The sequence below is a fragment of the Elgaria multicarinata genome, chromosome 1, assembly GCF_023053635.1.
Source record: "Elgaria multicarinata webbii isolate HBS135686 ecotype San Diego chromosome 1, rElgMul1.1.pri, whole genome shotgun sequence".
In the NCBI taxonomy this organism is placed as follows: Eukaryota; Metazoa; Chordata; class Lepidosauria; order Squamata; family Anguidae; genus Elgaria; species Elgaria multicarinata.
In genome coordinates, this window is record NC_086171.1 from 177,880,878 (window position 1) to 177,895,276 (window position 14,399).

The 14,399-nt window shown below is 48.7% G+C and overlaps 1 protein-coding gene across 2 annotated transcripts in view; it reads right to left on the reverse strand.

Moving 5' to 3' along the window:
- Positions 1 to 14,399, reverse strand: part of NAV1 (neuron navigator 1) — a 327,863-nt gene that overhangs the window by 60,923 nt on the left and 252,541 nt on the right. The window contains exon 1 of one of the 2 annotated variants that reach the window (XM_063143875.1): positions 9,465 to 9,610. The exons of the other annotated variant lie outside the window; for it this stretch is intronic. Within the exon in view, the coding sequence (XP_062999945.1) occupies positions 9,465 to 9,532 (68 nt within the window). The 5' untranslated portion in view covers positions 9,533 to 9,610. Of the gene's footprint in view, positions 1 to 9,464; positions 9,611 to 14,399 lie in introns of those variants that run through there. 2 annotated transcript variants of the gene reach the window in all.

A 14,399-nucleotide genomic window follows, 5' to 3' on the forward strand; every position in this document is an offset into this window, starting at 1 on the left:
CATGTTAACAAATCCCCCCCCCCCCGCACCCTCTCCTCACAACTGGCTTACATTTCAAAGTAATCATAGGAATACATGGGAATGATACCACAAGCCCCTTAAGATCAGATGAAGCTGAAAATGCTTACGGAGGTGGAAATTAGAAACCCAAGCATCCTAAGACTCTGTGCTTGATACATGTTGCATTGGACTTGCCCCCAACTTGCACATAGCCATAATACGGGGTGTCATTCAGAATGGCCATAGGAAAGCATTAGGCTGTCACAAGCAGGCACACAGAAAAGAGGGAGAGCCCCAAAACGCTCATGGAGATTTGAACTAACCCCCCCAAAAACCTAAGAGTTTCTACTGGAGACATGCTCCACCGGAAAGACCCCCACATTGCACATGGGCCCATAAGGTTCCATCAGAATGACCATAGGAAAGCATTGGATAGTCACGCAGCCCCAGAAATCAAGGGGAGCCCCAAAATTCTCATAGACATTTGTAATGAGACCCTAAGCATCCTAAGAGTTTTTGCTGCAGACGTGCTCCATTGGAATGGCCCCTAAGCTGCGCACGGGCACATGAGGTTTCCTCAGAATGGCCATAGGAAAACAATGGGCCTATGTGGAAGCCCCAGAAAATCAGGGAGAGCCCCAAAATTCACGTAGAGGCTTGTAATAACACACTAAGCATCCTAAGAGTTTTTGCTGCAGTGGTGCTCCTTGCAATGGCCCCTAAGTTGCGCACGGGCACATGAGGTTACTTCAGAATGGCCATAGGAAAGCATGGCGCTATCTGGCAGCCCCAGAAAATCAGGGGGAGCCCCAAAATTCTCATAGATGTTTGTAATGAGTCCCTACGCATCCTAAGAGTTTTTGCTGCAGGCGTGCTCCGTTGCAATGGCCGCTAAGGTGCGCACGGGCACATGAGGTTTCTTCAGAATGGCCATAGGAAAGCATGGCGCTATCTGGCAGCCCCAGAAAATCAGTGGGAGCCCCAAAATTCTCATAGATGTTTGTAATGAGACCCTAAGCATCCTAAGAGCTTTTGCTGCAGGTGTGCTCCATTGGAATGACCTCTAAGCTGCGCACGGGCACATGAGGTTTCTTCAGAATGGCCATAGGAAAACAATGGGCCTATCTGGAGCCGCAGAAAATCAGGGGGTGCCCCGAAATTCTCATAGATGTTTGTAATGAGTCCCTACACATCCTAAGAGTTTTTGCTGCAGACGTGCTCCATTGGAATGGCCGCTAAGCTGCGCATGGGCACATGAGGTTTCTTCAGAATGGCCATAGGAAAACAATGGGCTTCTCTGGCAGCCCTCCCAAATCAGGGGGAGCCCCAAAATTCTCGTAGAGGCTTGTAACAACACACTAAGCCCGCTAAGAGTTTTTGCTACAGTGGTGCTCCATTGCAATGGCCCCTACGCTGCGCACGGGCACAAGAGGTTACTTCAGAATGGCCATAGGAAAACAATGGGCTTAGTGTGTTATTACAAGCCTATGGCCATTCTGAAGAAATCTCAAGTGCCCGTGCGCAGCGTAGGGGCTATTCCAATGGAGCGCGTCTGCAGCAAAAACTCTTAGGATGCTTAGTGTGTTATTACAAGCCTCTACATGAATTTTGGGGCTCTCCCTGATTTTCTGGGGCTTCTAGATAGGCCCATTGTTTTCCTATGGCCATTCTGAAGAAACCTCATGTGCCCATGCGCAGCTTAGCGGCCATTGCAATGGAGCACGCCTGCAGCAAAAACTCTTAGGATGCGTAGGGACTCATTACAAGCCTCTATGAGAATTTTGGGGCTCCCCCTGATTTTCTGGGGCTTCCAGATAGGCCCATTGTTTTCCTATGGCCATTCTGAAGAAACCTCATGTGCCCGTGCGCAGCTTAGAGGCCATTGCAACGGAGCACACCTGCAGCAAAAACTCTTAGGATGCGTAGGGACTCATTACAAACATCTATGAGAATTTCGGGGCTCCCCCTGATTTTCTGGGGCTGCCAGATAGCGCCATGCTTTCCTATGGCCATTCTGAGGAAACCTTATGTGCCCGTGCGCAGCTTAGCGGCCATTGCAATGGCGCACGCCTGCAGCAAAAACTCTTAGGATGCTCAGGGTCTCATTACAAGCCTCTATGAGAATTTCGGGGCTCCCCCTGATTTTCTGGGGCTTCCAGATAGGCCCATTGTTTTACTATGGCCATTCTGAGGAAACCTCATGTGCCCGTGCACAGCTTAGGGGCCATTCCAATGGAGCACGTCTGCAGCAAAAACTCTTAGGATGCGTAGGGACTCATTACAAACATCTATGAGAATTTCGGGGCTCCCCCTGATTTTCTGCAGCTTCCAGATAGGCCCATTGTTTTCCTATGGCCATTCTGAAGAAACCTCATGTGCCCGTGCGCAGCTTAGCGGCCATTGCAATGGAGCACACCTGCAGCAAAAACTCTTAGGATGCTCAGGGTCTCATTACAAGCCTCTATGAGAATTTTGGGGCTCCCCCTGATTTTCTGGGGCTTCCAGATAGGCCCATTGTTTTCCTATGGCCATTCTGAAGAAACCTCATGTGCCCGTGCGCAGCTTAGACGCCATTCCAATGGAGCACACCTGCAGCAAAAACTCTTAGGATGCATAGGGACTCATTACAAACATCTATGAGAATTTCGGGGCTCCCCCTGATTTTCTGGGGCTTCCAGATAGGCCCATTGTTTTCCTATGGCCATTCTGAAGAAACCTCATGTGCCCGTGCGCAGCTTAGACGCCATTCCAATGGAGCACGTCTGCAGCAAAAACTCTTAGGATGCATAGGGACTCATTACAAACATCTATGAGAATTTCGGGGCTCCCCCTGATTTTCTGCAGCTTCCAGATAGGCCCATTGTTTTCCTATGGCCATTCTGAAGAAACCTCATGTGCCCATGCGCAGCTTAGCGGCCATTGCAATGGAGCACGCCTGCAGCAAAAACTCTTAGGATGCATAGGGACTCATTACAAACATCTATGAGAATTTTGGGGCTCCCCCTGATTTTCTGGGGCTTCCAGATAGGCCCATTGTTTTCCTATGGCCATTCTGAGGAAACCTCATGTGCCCGTGCGCAGCTTAGACGCCATTCCAATGGAGCACGTCTGCAGCAAAAACTCTTAGGATGCAAAGGGACTGATTACAAGCCTCTATGAGAATTTCGGGGCTCCCCCTGATTTTCTGGGGCTTCCAGATAGGCCCATTGTTTTCCTATGGCCATTCTGAAGAAACCTCATGTGCCCGTGCGCAGCTTAGAGGCCATTCCAAAGGAGCACACCTGCAGCAAAAACTCTTAGGATGAGTAGGGACTCATTACAAACATCTATGAGAATTTTGGGGCTCCCCCTGATTTTCTGGGGCTTCCAGATAGGCCCATTGTTTTCCTATGGCCATTCTGAAGAAACCTCATGTGCCCGTGCGCAGCTTAGACGCAATTCCAATGGAGCACGCCTGCATTAAAAACTCTTAGGATGCTCAGTTTCTCATTACACTCCTCTATGAGAATTTTGGGGCTCCCCCTGATTTTCTGGGGCTTCCAGATAGGCCCATTGTTTTCCTATGGCCATTCTGAAGAAACCTCATGTGCCCGTGCACAGCTTAGGGGCCATTCCAATGGAGCACACCTGCAGCAAAAACTCTTCGGATGCGTAGGGACTCATTACAAACATCTATGAGAATTTTGGGGCTCCCCCTGACTTTCTGGGGCTGCCAGATAGGCCCATTGTTTTCCTATGGCCATTCTGAAGTAACCTCATGTGCCCGTGCGCAGCTTAGCGGCCATTGCAATGGAGCACGCCTGCAGCAAAAACTCTTAGGATGCACAGGGTCTCATTAGAAATATCTATGAGAATTTTGGGGCTCCCCCTGATTTTCTGGGGCTGCCAGATAGCACCATGCTTTCCTATGGCCATTCTGAAGTAACCTCATGTGCCCGTGCGCAGCGTAGGGGCCATTGCAACGGAGCACACCTGCAGCAAAAACTCTTAGGATGCGTAGGGACTCATTACAAACATCTATGAGAATTTCGGGGCTCCCCCTGATTTTCTGGGGCTTCCAGATAGGCCCATTGTTTTCCTATGGCCATTCTGAAGTAACCTCATGTGCCCGTGCGCAGCGTAGGGGCCATTGCAACGGAGCACACCTGCAGCAAAAACTCTTAGGATGCGTAGGGACTCATTACAAACATCTATGAGAATTTCGGGGCTCCCCCTGATTTTCTGGGGCTTCCAGATAGGCCCATTGTTTTCCTATGGCCATTCTGAAGTAACCTCATGTGCCCGTGCGCAGCTTAGAGGCCATTCCAATGGAGAACACCTGCAGCAAAAACTCTTAGGATGCTTAGGGTCTCATTACAAACATTTATGAGAATTTTGGGGCTCCCCCTGATTTTCTGGGGCTGCCAGATAGCGCCATGCTTTCCTATGGCCATTCTGAAGAAACCTCATGTGCCCGTGCGCAGCTTAGAGGCCATTCCAAAGGAGCACACCTGCAGCAAAAACTCTTAGGATGAGTAGGGACTCATTACAAACATCTATGAGAATTTTGGGGCTCCCCCTGATTTTCTGGGGCTTCCAGATAGGCCCATTGTTTTCCTATGGCCATTCTGAAGAAACCTCATGTGCCCGTGCGCAGCTTAGACGCAATTCCAATGGAGCACGCCTGCATTAAAAACTCTTAGGATGCTCAGTTTCTCATTACACTCCTCTATGAGAATTTTGGGGCTCCCCCTGATTTTCTGGGGCTTCCAGATAGGCCCATTGTTTTCCTATGGCCATTCTGAAGAAACCTCATGTGCCCGTGCACAGCTTAGGGGCCATTCCAATGGAGCACACCTGCAGCAAAAACTCTTCGGATGCGTAGGGACTCATTACAAACATCTATGAGAATTTTGGGGCTCCCCCTGACTTTCTGGGGCTGCCAGATAGGCCCATTGTTTTCCTATGGCCATTCTGAAGTAACCTCATGTGCCCGTGCGCAGCTTAGCGGCCATTGCAATGGAGCACGCCTGCAGCAAAAACTCTTAGGATGCACAGGGTCTCATTAGAAATATCTATGAGAATTTTGGGGCTCCCCCTGATTTTCTGGGGCTGCCAGATAGCACCATGCTTTCCTATGGCCATTCTGAAGTAACCTCATGTGCCCGTGCGCAGCGTAGGGGCCATTGCAACGGAGCACACCTGCAGCAAAAACTCTTAGGATGCGTAGGGACTCATTACAAACATCTATGAGAATTTCGGGGCTCCCCCTGATTTTCTGGGGCTTCCAGATAGGCCCATTGTTTTCCTATGGCCATTCTGAAGTAACCTCATGTGCCCGTGCGCAGCTTAGAGGCCATTCCAATGGAGAACACCTGCAGCAAAAACTCTTAGGATGCTTAGGGTCTCATTACAAACATTTATGAGAATTTTGGGGCTCCCCCTGATTTTCTGGGGCTGCCAGATAGCGCCATGCTTTCCTATGGCCATTCTGAAGAAACCTCATGTGCCCGTGCGCAGCTTAGCGGCCATTGCAACGGAGCACGCCTGCAGCAAAAACTCTTAGGATGCGTAGGGACTCATAACAAACATCTATGAGAATTTCGGGGCTCCCCCTGATTTTCTGGGGCTTCCAGATAGGCCCATTGTTTTCCTATGGCCATTCTGAAGAAACCTCATGTGCCCGTGCGCAGCTTAGCGGCCATTGCAATGGAGCACGCCTGCAGCAAAAACTCTTAGGATGCTCAGGGTCTCATTACAAACATCTATGAGAATTTCGGGGCTCCCCCTGATTTTCTGGGGCTTCCAGATAGGCCCATTGTTTTCCTATGGCCATTCTGAAGAAACCTCATGTGCCCGTGCGCAGCTTAGGGGCCATTCCAATGGAGCACACCTGCAGCAAAAACTTTTAGGATGCGTAGGGACTCATTCCAAACATCTATGAGAATTTTGGGGCTCCCCCTGATTTTCTGGGGCTTCCAGATAGGCCCATTGTTTTCCTATGGCCATTCTGAGGAAACCTCATGCGCCCGTGAGCAGCTTAGCGGCCATTGCAATGGAGCACGCCTGCAGCAAAAACTCTTAGGATGCTCAGGGTCTCATTACAAGCCTCTATGAGAATTTCGGGGCTCCCCCTGATTTTCTGGGGCTTCCAGATAGGCCCATTATTTTCCTATGGCCATTCTGAGGAAACCTCATGTGCCCGTGCGCAGCTTAGACGCCATTCCAATGGAGCACACCTGCAGCAAAAACTCTTAGGATGCGTAGGGACTCATTACAAACATCTATGAGAATTTTGGGGCTCCCCCTGATTTTCTGGGGCTGCCAGATAGGCCCATTCTTTTCCTATGGCCATTCTGAAGTAACCTCATGTGCCCGTGCACAGCTTAGGGGCCATTGCAATGGAGCACGCCTGCATTAAAAACTCTTAGGATGCTCAGTTTCTCATTACAAACATCTATGAGAATTTCGGGGCTCCCCCTGATTTTCTGGGGCTGCCAGATAGCACCATGCTTTCCTATGGCCATTCTGAAGTAACCTCATGTGCCCGTGCGCAGCTTAGAGGCCATTCCAATGGAGCACACCTGCAGCAAAAACTCTTAGGATGCTTAGGGTCTCATTACAAACATCTATGAGAATTTCGGGGCTCCCCCTGATTTTCTGGGGCTGCCAGATAGCGCCATGCTTTCCTATGGCCATTCTGAAGAAACCTCATGTGCCCGTGCGCAGCTTAGGGGCCATTCCAATGGAGCACACCTGCAGCAAAAACTCTTAGGATGTGTAGGGACTCATTACAAGCCTCTATGAGAATTTCGGGGCTCCCCCTGATTTTCTGGGGCTTCCAGATAGGCCCATTGTTTTCCTATGGCCATTCTGAAGTAACCTCATGTGCCCGTGCGCAGCTTAGGAGCCATTCCAATGGAGCACGTCTGCAGCAAAAACTCTTAGGATGCTTAGGGTCTCATTAGAAATACCTATGAGAATTTTGGTGCTCCCCCTGATTTTCTGCGGCTTCTAGATAGGCCCATTGTTTTCCTATGGCCATTCTGATGAAACCTCATGTGCCCGTGCGCAGCTTAGGGGCCATTCCAATGGAGCACACCTGCAGCAAAAACTCTTAGGATGCATAGGGACTCATTACAAACATCTATGAGAATTTCGGGGCTCCCCCTGATTTTCTGGGGCTTCTAGATAGGCCCATTGTTTTCCTATGGCCATTCTGAAGAAACCTCATGTGCCCGTGCGCAGCTTGAGGGCCATTGCAATGGAGCACGCCTGCAGCAAAAACTCTTAGCATGGTTAGTGTGTTATTACAAGCCTCTACGAGAATTTTGGGGCACCCCCTGATTTTCTGGGGCTGCCAGATAGCGCCATGCTTTCCTATGGCCATTCTGAAGAAACCTCATGTGGCCGTGTGCAGCTTAGGGGCCATTCCAATGGAGCACGTCTGCAGCAAAAACTCTTAGGATGCTTAGGGTCTCATTACAAATGTCTATGAGAATTTTGGGGCTCCCCTTGATTTCTGGGGCTGCGTGACTATCCAATGCTTTCCTCTGGTCATTCTGATGGAACCTTATGAGCCCATGTGCAATGTGGGGGTCTTTCCGGTGGAGCATGTCTCCAGTAGAAACTCTTAGGTTTTGGGGGGTGGTTAGTTCAAATCTCCATGAGCGTTTTTGGGCTCCCCCTCTTTTCTGCGTGCCTGCTTTTGACAGCCTAATGCTTTCCTATGGCCATTCTGAATGACACCCCGTATTATGGCTATGCGCAAGTTGGGGGCAAGTCCAATGCAACATGTATCAAGCACAGAGTCTTAGGATGCTTGGGTTTCTAATTTCCACCTCCGTAAGCATTTTCAGCTTCATCTGATTCTTAAGGGGCTTGTGGTATCATTCCCATGTATTCCTATGACCACTTTGAAATGTAAGCCAGTTGTGAGGAGAGGGTGCGGGGGGGGGGGGAATTTGTAAACATGGAAATAATCTGTGACAGTTTTTGGCAACCCCCCTCCACTTATTTTGGTCTTTTAAAACTGGTGCCTATGAAGCATTGTATGAAACAGCAGTCACCTTCTCTTTATTGTATTCTGTTTTCTTTTTACGTTTGGAGATGATCCCTAGAAACCACTGTTTTGGGGGTCATCGGAATTGTTCCCCAAAACCACTTTGTTGGTTTGTATTTTGATTCTGTGTGGTTTTCTATGAAAACTAAATGTTTAACTCCTTTAGGTATTTTAATTTGTAGATGATCCCTAAACTCCTTCAATGATTTCCTATGGCCATTCGGAATGACACAATGCACTTCAATGGCCATTCGGTGTCCTTCGGTTTAGTATGTCCCGCTTCATCGTACTCCAGAGGCTGCTTCCCTACAAATTCAAACCGTCCAAGTCCCACCTATTCTTTCCCTCGAGGCCTCCGCCCCGCCCCTCCACTCCTCTCCGAAAGATCGCGTTTCGCAGGGGATGGGGTTGGAGAGAGAGAGAGACCGTCGTTATCGCCGGGCGCTTTTCAAATCAAAAAACGCACAACAAGAAAAAGGAGGAACGAGGGCCAGGTTCCCCGAAGGCGAAGCGAGGCCGCGAGCTCCCAAACGGTCCGCGAACAGGGCAGGGAGCGGAAGAACGGCCGCGGATCACAATGGAGGAAATAATCTGAAAATCCGCTGTGGCTGGAGGAATCGCACGCAGGCATCTCTATAGTGCATGCATCGTGCCAAGGAAATGCCACGCTCCTCCTCCCTCCTCCCCGGGCGTGCTGGTGTCGTTTCCCCAGACCGCGATCAATATCGCCGGGTAGCACGTTGCAATTAAATACGTTATTAAAACCGCGCTCGTTTCCCGCAAGTAATATTTGACTGAAAATTCTAGACGGCGCTCAAAGCAGAGCATTGCTCCACCAGAGAGGCTTCCTCAGAAGTAAAACCATTCCCCTTTGTAGCTGACGTCCGACCTTGCACGCTAGTGCGTGTGCGCGAGTGAGTGAGAGACGCGGAGGGTGGGTGGGTTGGTGGATGTCATTTTTGCAACGTGAGCCCACGCCCATTCAGCCGGGGCTTCCACATTTACAGAGGACTTTGCATTAAACTCGCGGCAGGCAGCACATGCCTTTCCTGCCCCATACCTGGCGCCCAACGGACACCGTTAAAAGGCTGCTGCTGCTGCTCCTCTCTCCTCCCTCCTCCCCCGCCCCCGAGTCCTGTCATTGTTTCTGCTTCGACGTGACCCCCAGCGAGCCCGCCTCGCACGGAGATCGCGCCTGCCGACGCCGAAGTGGGCGAGGGCTCCGCGGCACAAAAAACTGTCAGCGGAGCCGGCGCTGGCCGAGGCACTTTCTGACTGGCGGAGGCGGCGTCGCCCCGCACCCGGCTCCTTGGCGAGGCGCCTTCCAGCCGGAGCGCAACGCAACGCGCGAGCCCTGGCCGCCGCAGCCGCGCTCGTTTCCAGGGCAAGGCAACTGCGAGCCCCACCTGCGCCCCTCCCTTACCTGCTGGGCCTGGCAAAATGCACCGTCCGGAGAGCCCTCCCCGACCTCTGCAACGGGGCATGGAGCATTTTCTCGAGTCGTCCCTAGAAACTCAAAGCAAGCCCGGCCAGCATCAGCTCCCAGATAGGCGTTCAGCCTCCCAGAAAGCGGCCACATGAAGCAAGGAGGGAGGAGAAGAAATTAGACCCTTCCCTCGGCCCCTCCTTCGCCCTCCCCTCGCTCTCGCCCTGATGGCTCCTGTCAGCTACGCTTAAAGCTGCAGCGCCCCATTTCCCCCCAGCGCCGACTCTTGTCCTCTCCGCCTCCCGAAGCTGCCTCTTTAACACCCACTGCAGGTATGGCAGACAAAGGGCTGTTTGGGTTTGCCGAGCCGATTTCCCCTTGCAGCAGAAACCACCGCGCAAAGATCCATGCCGCCTGGAGAAAAGGAAGGGGCTTCTCCTAATGAAACAGTCCCGAGGCCGGGGAGGGGGGGGGACTCGCTGCGGCGGCGCCCTAACTTGCGTTAACCCGCCCCCCCCCTTTTTTTTTTTTTTGCTCCCTGCTACATACCCTTTGCCCTGCGTATTCCATGCTCCCAGAACAGCTTTCATCCTGGCAACAGGCAAGCAAAAAAGTCTTTGTTCTTCACCAGGCTCTTCCGTCCCTGGTTGCGCGACGGTGTATCCGTGGGCTTGTACAGTTAATTGCAATCATGCAATCAATCGGGCGCCCTGCTACCAGGGTGGAAACGGCTTCGGGGATTCCTGCTAGGAAGAGGAGGCAGAGGTTTTTCTGCATCTGGATTCAACAAAGATCCTCCTATTTTCAAATACTGCAAAGCTCCTCCGTTGCCATCTAAATCGACGCTTAAACACAGCAGAGCAGCTATAATTCCAGAAGCTATTCATGACCCTTTCTGATGTAGTAGTAGCAGCAGCGACCCCCCCCCCCCCGCCACTTTCATCTTCAATAGCCTGATGTAGCTTGGTGAGAAAAAAAATCCTAACTCATCCAGTCTAGGGGATTCCTACAGGCACCATCTGTGGATTCGTGCCAAATCCTGATGGGCACGTTTTGCAGGGTGAAATGCAATAGCCATAAGCTATAGTTACAGTTCTTACACTGGGCATATCCTTTGAGTCTCATCCATAACTTGAGGTAATAGAATAATAGCCAATGTAATTTATAAGAGCTGCTGTAATAAGACTGGAGCTGGGAAGGCCCAGGGTTCAATCTGACCCCTACTCATGCCAGGTGGACTTACACAAACCATTACTCCCTGAGCCTTAACTTCCTCATCTGCAATATGGGGATACTGAAAAGAAAACATATACGTGAAGCCCTGGGAAAGTTTTCAGTTTTTCAGCCTTCCCCAACCTGGTTGCTTCCAGATGTTTTGTACTTCAACTCCCATCAGTCCCAGCCAGCATGGTCAATGGTCAGGAATGCTGGGGGCTGTAGCCCAAATCACCTTTGAGGGTGCCGGGTTGGGGAGGGTTGATCTTTACCATCAAATGCATGGAGCAAGGCTGTAGCCCTATGCCTTCCAACTTCAACCAATCCCCTTGCCCTTTCTCCTCCCCAAGTTAGTGTGAGTAGCAGCCACATGAGGCAGGAGCACCTGCAATCTCTGAATGGGAGCACCCAAGGCAGGCAAAACTCAATAATTTATGGGAGTCACTATCCTTCCTCTCATTCTATACTGATTGTAGTGCTTGTTGTGAATATCATTCCCTATAGATTGAGATTGATTAAAATGCCACAAATAAAGCCAAACTGGTCAGCATAAAGGAAACAGTGTTCAGGGATGCGGCACAGTAACCACTTGTTCTTCAACCTTGCCCCCACCCCCAAAGGAAGTTTCAGTCAAGAGAGGTTTCTGACTATATACTCAAGGTCTATAGGATTCAAAGACAGCTGGTAATGACACCAAGTTTCAATTTCTGAGCCACAAAGCTCATTGGGTGGACTTGAGCTAGTAAGTATCTCTCAGTCTAAACAACCTTATGGAGTTTTTGGTGAGAATACATAATAGTGCACACAAGCAGAAATGTAGAAGTCAAGAACAGTGAATCTAGTGCCTGGGAAATCAGCATCTAGGGTTTTGTTTTAGCAAGGGTTAACAACTAGAAATTCAAGGCAGTCCCACAGCATGTTCTCCTGCATTTGAGGTTTTAAAATTAAAGTTTGCCTTCCTATATTTTAATTAACTCTGTACAAAATATAGTCCCCTCCCCACCTTGACTTCCCTCCTTGTCAGAAATACAGAAGATGGGGAGCAGGTAAGTTGGATAAACCCCCTCCCAAAGAGTTACATTCAGCTGGTCCCCATGTATTGGCACTGCACAGCCCTCAAACATAAATCTGCAAAGCCCCTGATGTGCAGACATCTGTAGCATCACCTCCCAAGGTCAGGTAAAGGCCCTCTGTGAACAGCAGTCTGACCATCTCTCACAGACATTACCTTAATACTTGTTCAAACGGGATGCAAAGCCTCCCATTTAGGCTTCAGGTGCTGAGTCAGAAGACTGTGGTAAAATTCAGTCATACCTCCGTTACACCATTTGGGCTGCTGTAACCAGGTCATCCTGACTCAGCTTAAGCTTAAGGGAGACACAGTTTCAAGCTGGGACATGCTCAGGAAAGACTTAGAAAGGAGGAATCGCTGACAAGAGGAAACAAAGACATCACGAAAGCTGCTGCCATCACTAGGTACTAAGGCATGTAAGGTCAGTGGACATGATTCAAGTCTACAGGGTCTTCCCCACCCTGTTTCAAGGCCCTCTTCCTGCTCTTCTGCAGGTCAGCATCTTAACTGTGTGTGGTAAGGATATTTGCGATGCTCTTTTAAACCTCAACTTTCTCACCGTCAGTGTATACACATAGATTAAGACTTATGTATATTTCAATATGATTGAGAGTCACACAAAAGGGAGGACAGATGGAGAGAAACACCACTAAGGGCAGCTCCACTGAATGAAGCTGATTCCCTGAGTACATCTCTAATAGCCCTGCCAGTCAGTGCATAATAACAACCAAGGCAATTGATGGCCAACCCCATTGCTATTCAAGTCACACAAATGCCTCCTATCAATTTTTACATGCACTGAATGAGGCTTATCTTCAAATGTGGAAAATTGGGTGGTTTTTACTTTTTAAAAAGACACCCATTAAGAGAGTCTTGTGAAAAGGCTACCATAGCCAAATTCCTGTAACTGTTAAATCCAGTTAAATCTATGGCTTTTTCCAACAATTTTTTAAAACTGCAGCTCATGGCAATAATCCAGAGCAATGATTCTTAATCTTTTGGGAACCAGCACCTTTAAAACTGCTCATGCGGACACTACCACAGCTAGGTAATACTGCTTTACTCAGATATACACCAAAGCAAAATGCTTTAAATAGCCTTCTTTCAGCTGTCATTTTGATTGGAATTCAAGAATTGCTGCATGAAATCTGAAATATTAGAAACATACATTATAAATAAACTATGTGCTGCATTTTTAACCCTTGCTACTAGTTTCATTTATCCTGATTTTATTATATGGCATTTTATTATCAGTTTTTATTGCTATTTTGTATTTTGTCTTTACTTGAATTTCACGCAGAGTACTCAGGTTAATAGGCTGTCTAAAAGTATATGAAATTAACAATAAAATAGTCTGTTTTTTCTCTATCTCATGGTTAATTATGAACTAACATAAGAACTTAAGTGCCATACTGGATCAGACCATAGGTCCATCTAGTACAGCACTCTGTTCACACAGTGGCCAAGCAGCTGTCGACCAGGGACCAACAAAGCAGGACATGGTGGTGCAACAGCAGCCTCCCATTCATGCAGGGCCGGTGCTACCATTAGGCCAACTAGGCAGCCGCCCAGGGCGCAGACCTCAGAGGGGCGCAGTACTGACCTTTGAGGTTCACAGTTTTATACAAATTAGCTGTTTTAAGAAAAACATAATAAGTTCAAGTTTTGTGCTTTTTATTTTTTCTACAAAACATCTGTTCTTCAAAAACAAAGTTGGCAAAATAATAATAATTGGGGGGTGCAAGTAGCTCGCCTTGCCTAGGGCACAAAATAGTCTGGCACTGGCCCTGCATTCATCTTCCCCAGCAACTGGTGCACACGGGCTTACTGCCTCAGATACTGGAGGTAGCACAGTCCAAAGGCTCTCTTTCCATGGTTAAAAAATAGTGTTACAGAGCCTCCAGTGTCCCCATTGTTGGTTATAATAATGGAGCTCCATCTATACACAATGTGCTTTTACTTACCATACCTGACAATGGGACAGCTTCACTTTAATGCAGATTGCTATATCCTTGGAGCATGACCCATGAGTCAGCCAGTCAAGCTAATTTGTTTTTGTTTGATGATATTTACTCCTATGCTGGTTTACAATAGTCAATAAAACTACATAGTAAGATAGGTTAGCAGTCAGTCTGTACAAAAGAACATTATTCTCCCAGCTGAATGATCTCTCTCTATCCCAGCCATTGAATAAAGGAGCAAAAAGCCTTGCCGCTCCAATCTAAAAGTCATTTGTTCCTTGAATTGTTCCAGTAATTTGTATTTACAGAGCATCCTGAACTTTGCAGCAGGATAGCAAGGGTTAAACATAATGTTAGCAAAGCTGAAAGAACATGTCCCTATGGACTCGGAAATAAGTAATTCCTTCCTCAAGCTTCCCTTTGCTTGGCAGAGCCCTTTTCTATATTCCCTTGTCAAAGAGCCCTCAGACAACACCTTGTTTACTCCTGTGTCCAGAGAAACGATAAAACAGCGAGCAATAGTTCTGATTCCCTATTTTTTATTGTTAACTCCATGTGTGCGAGAGTAGCTGCAGTGTGAGTGCAAGTGTACATGTAAGTGTGGGTACAGAGATGTGCGAGCAGCTGTGTATATGTTTTAAATGTGCAGGTGTGTGGTGTGCTTGTGTGTGTGTGTGTGTGAGA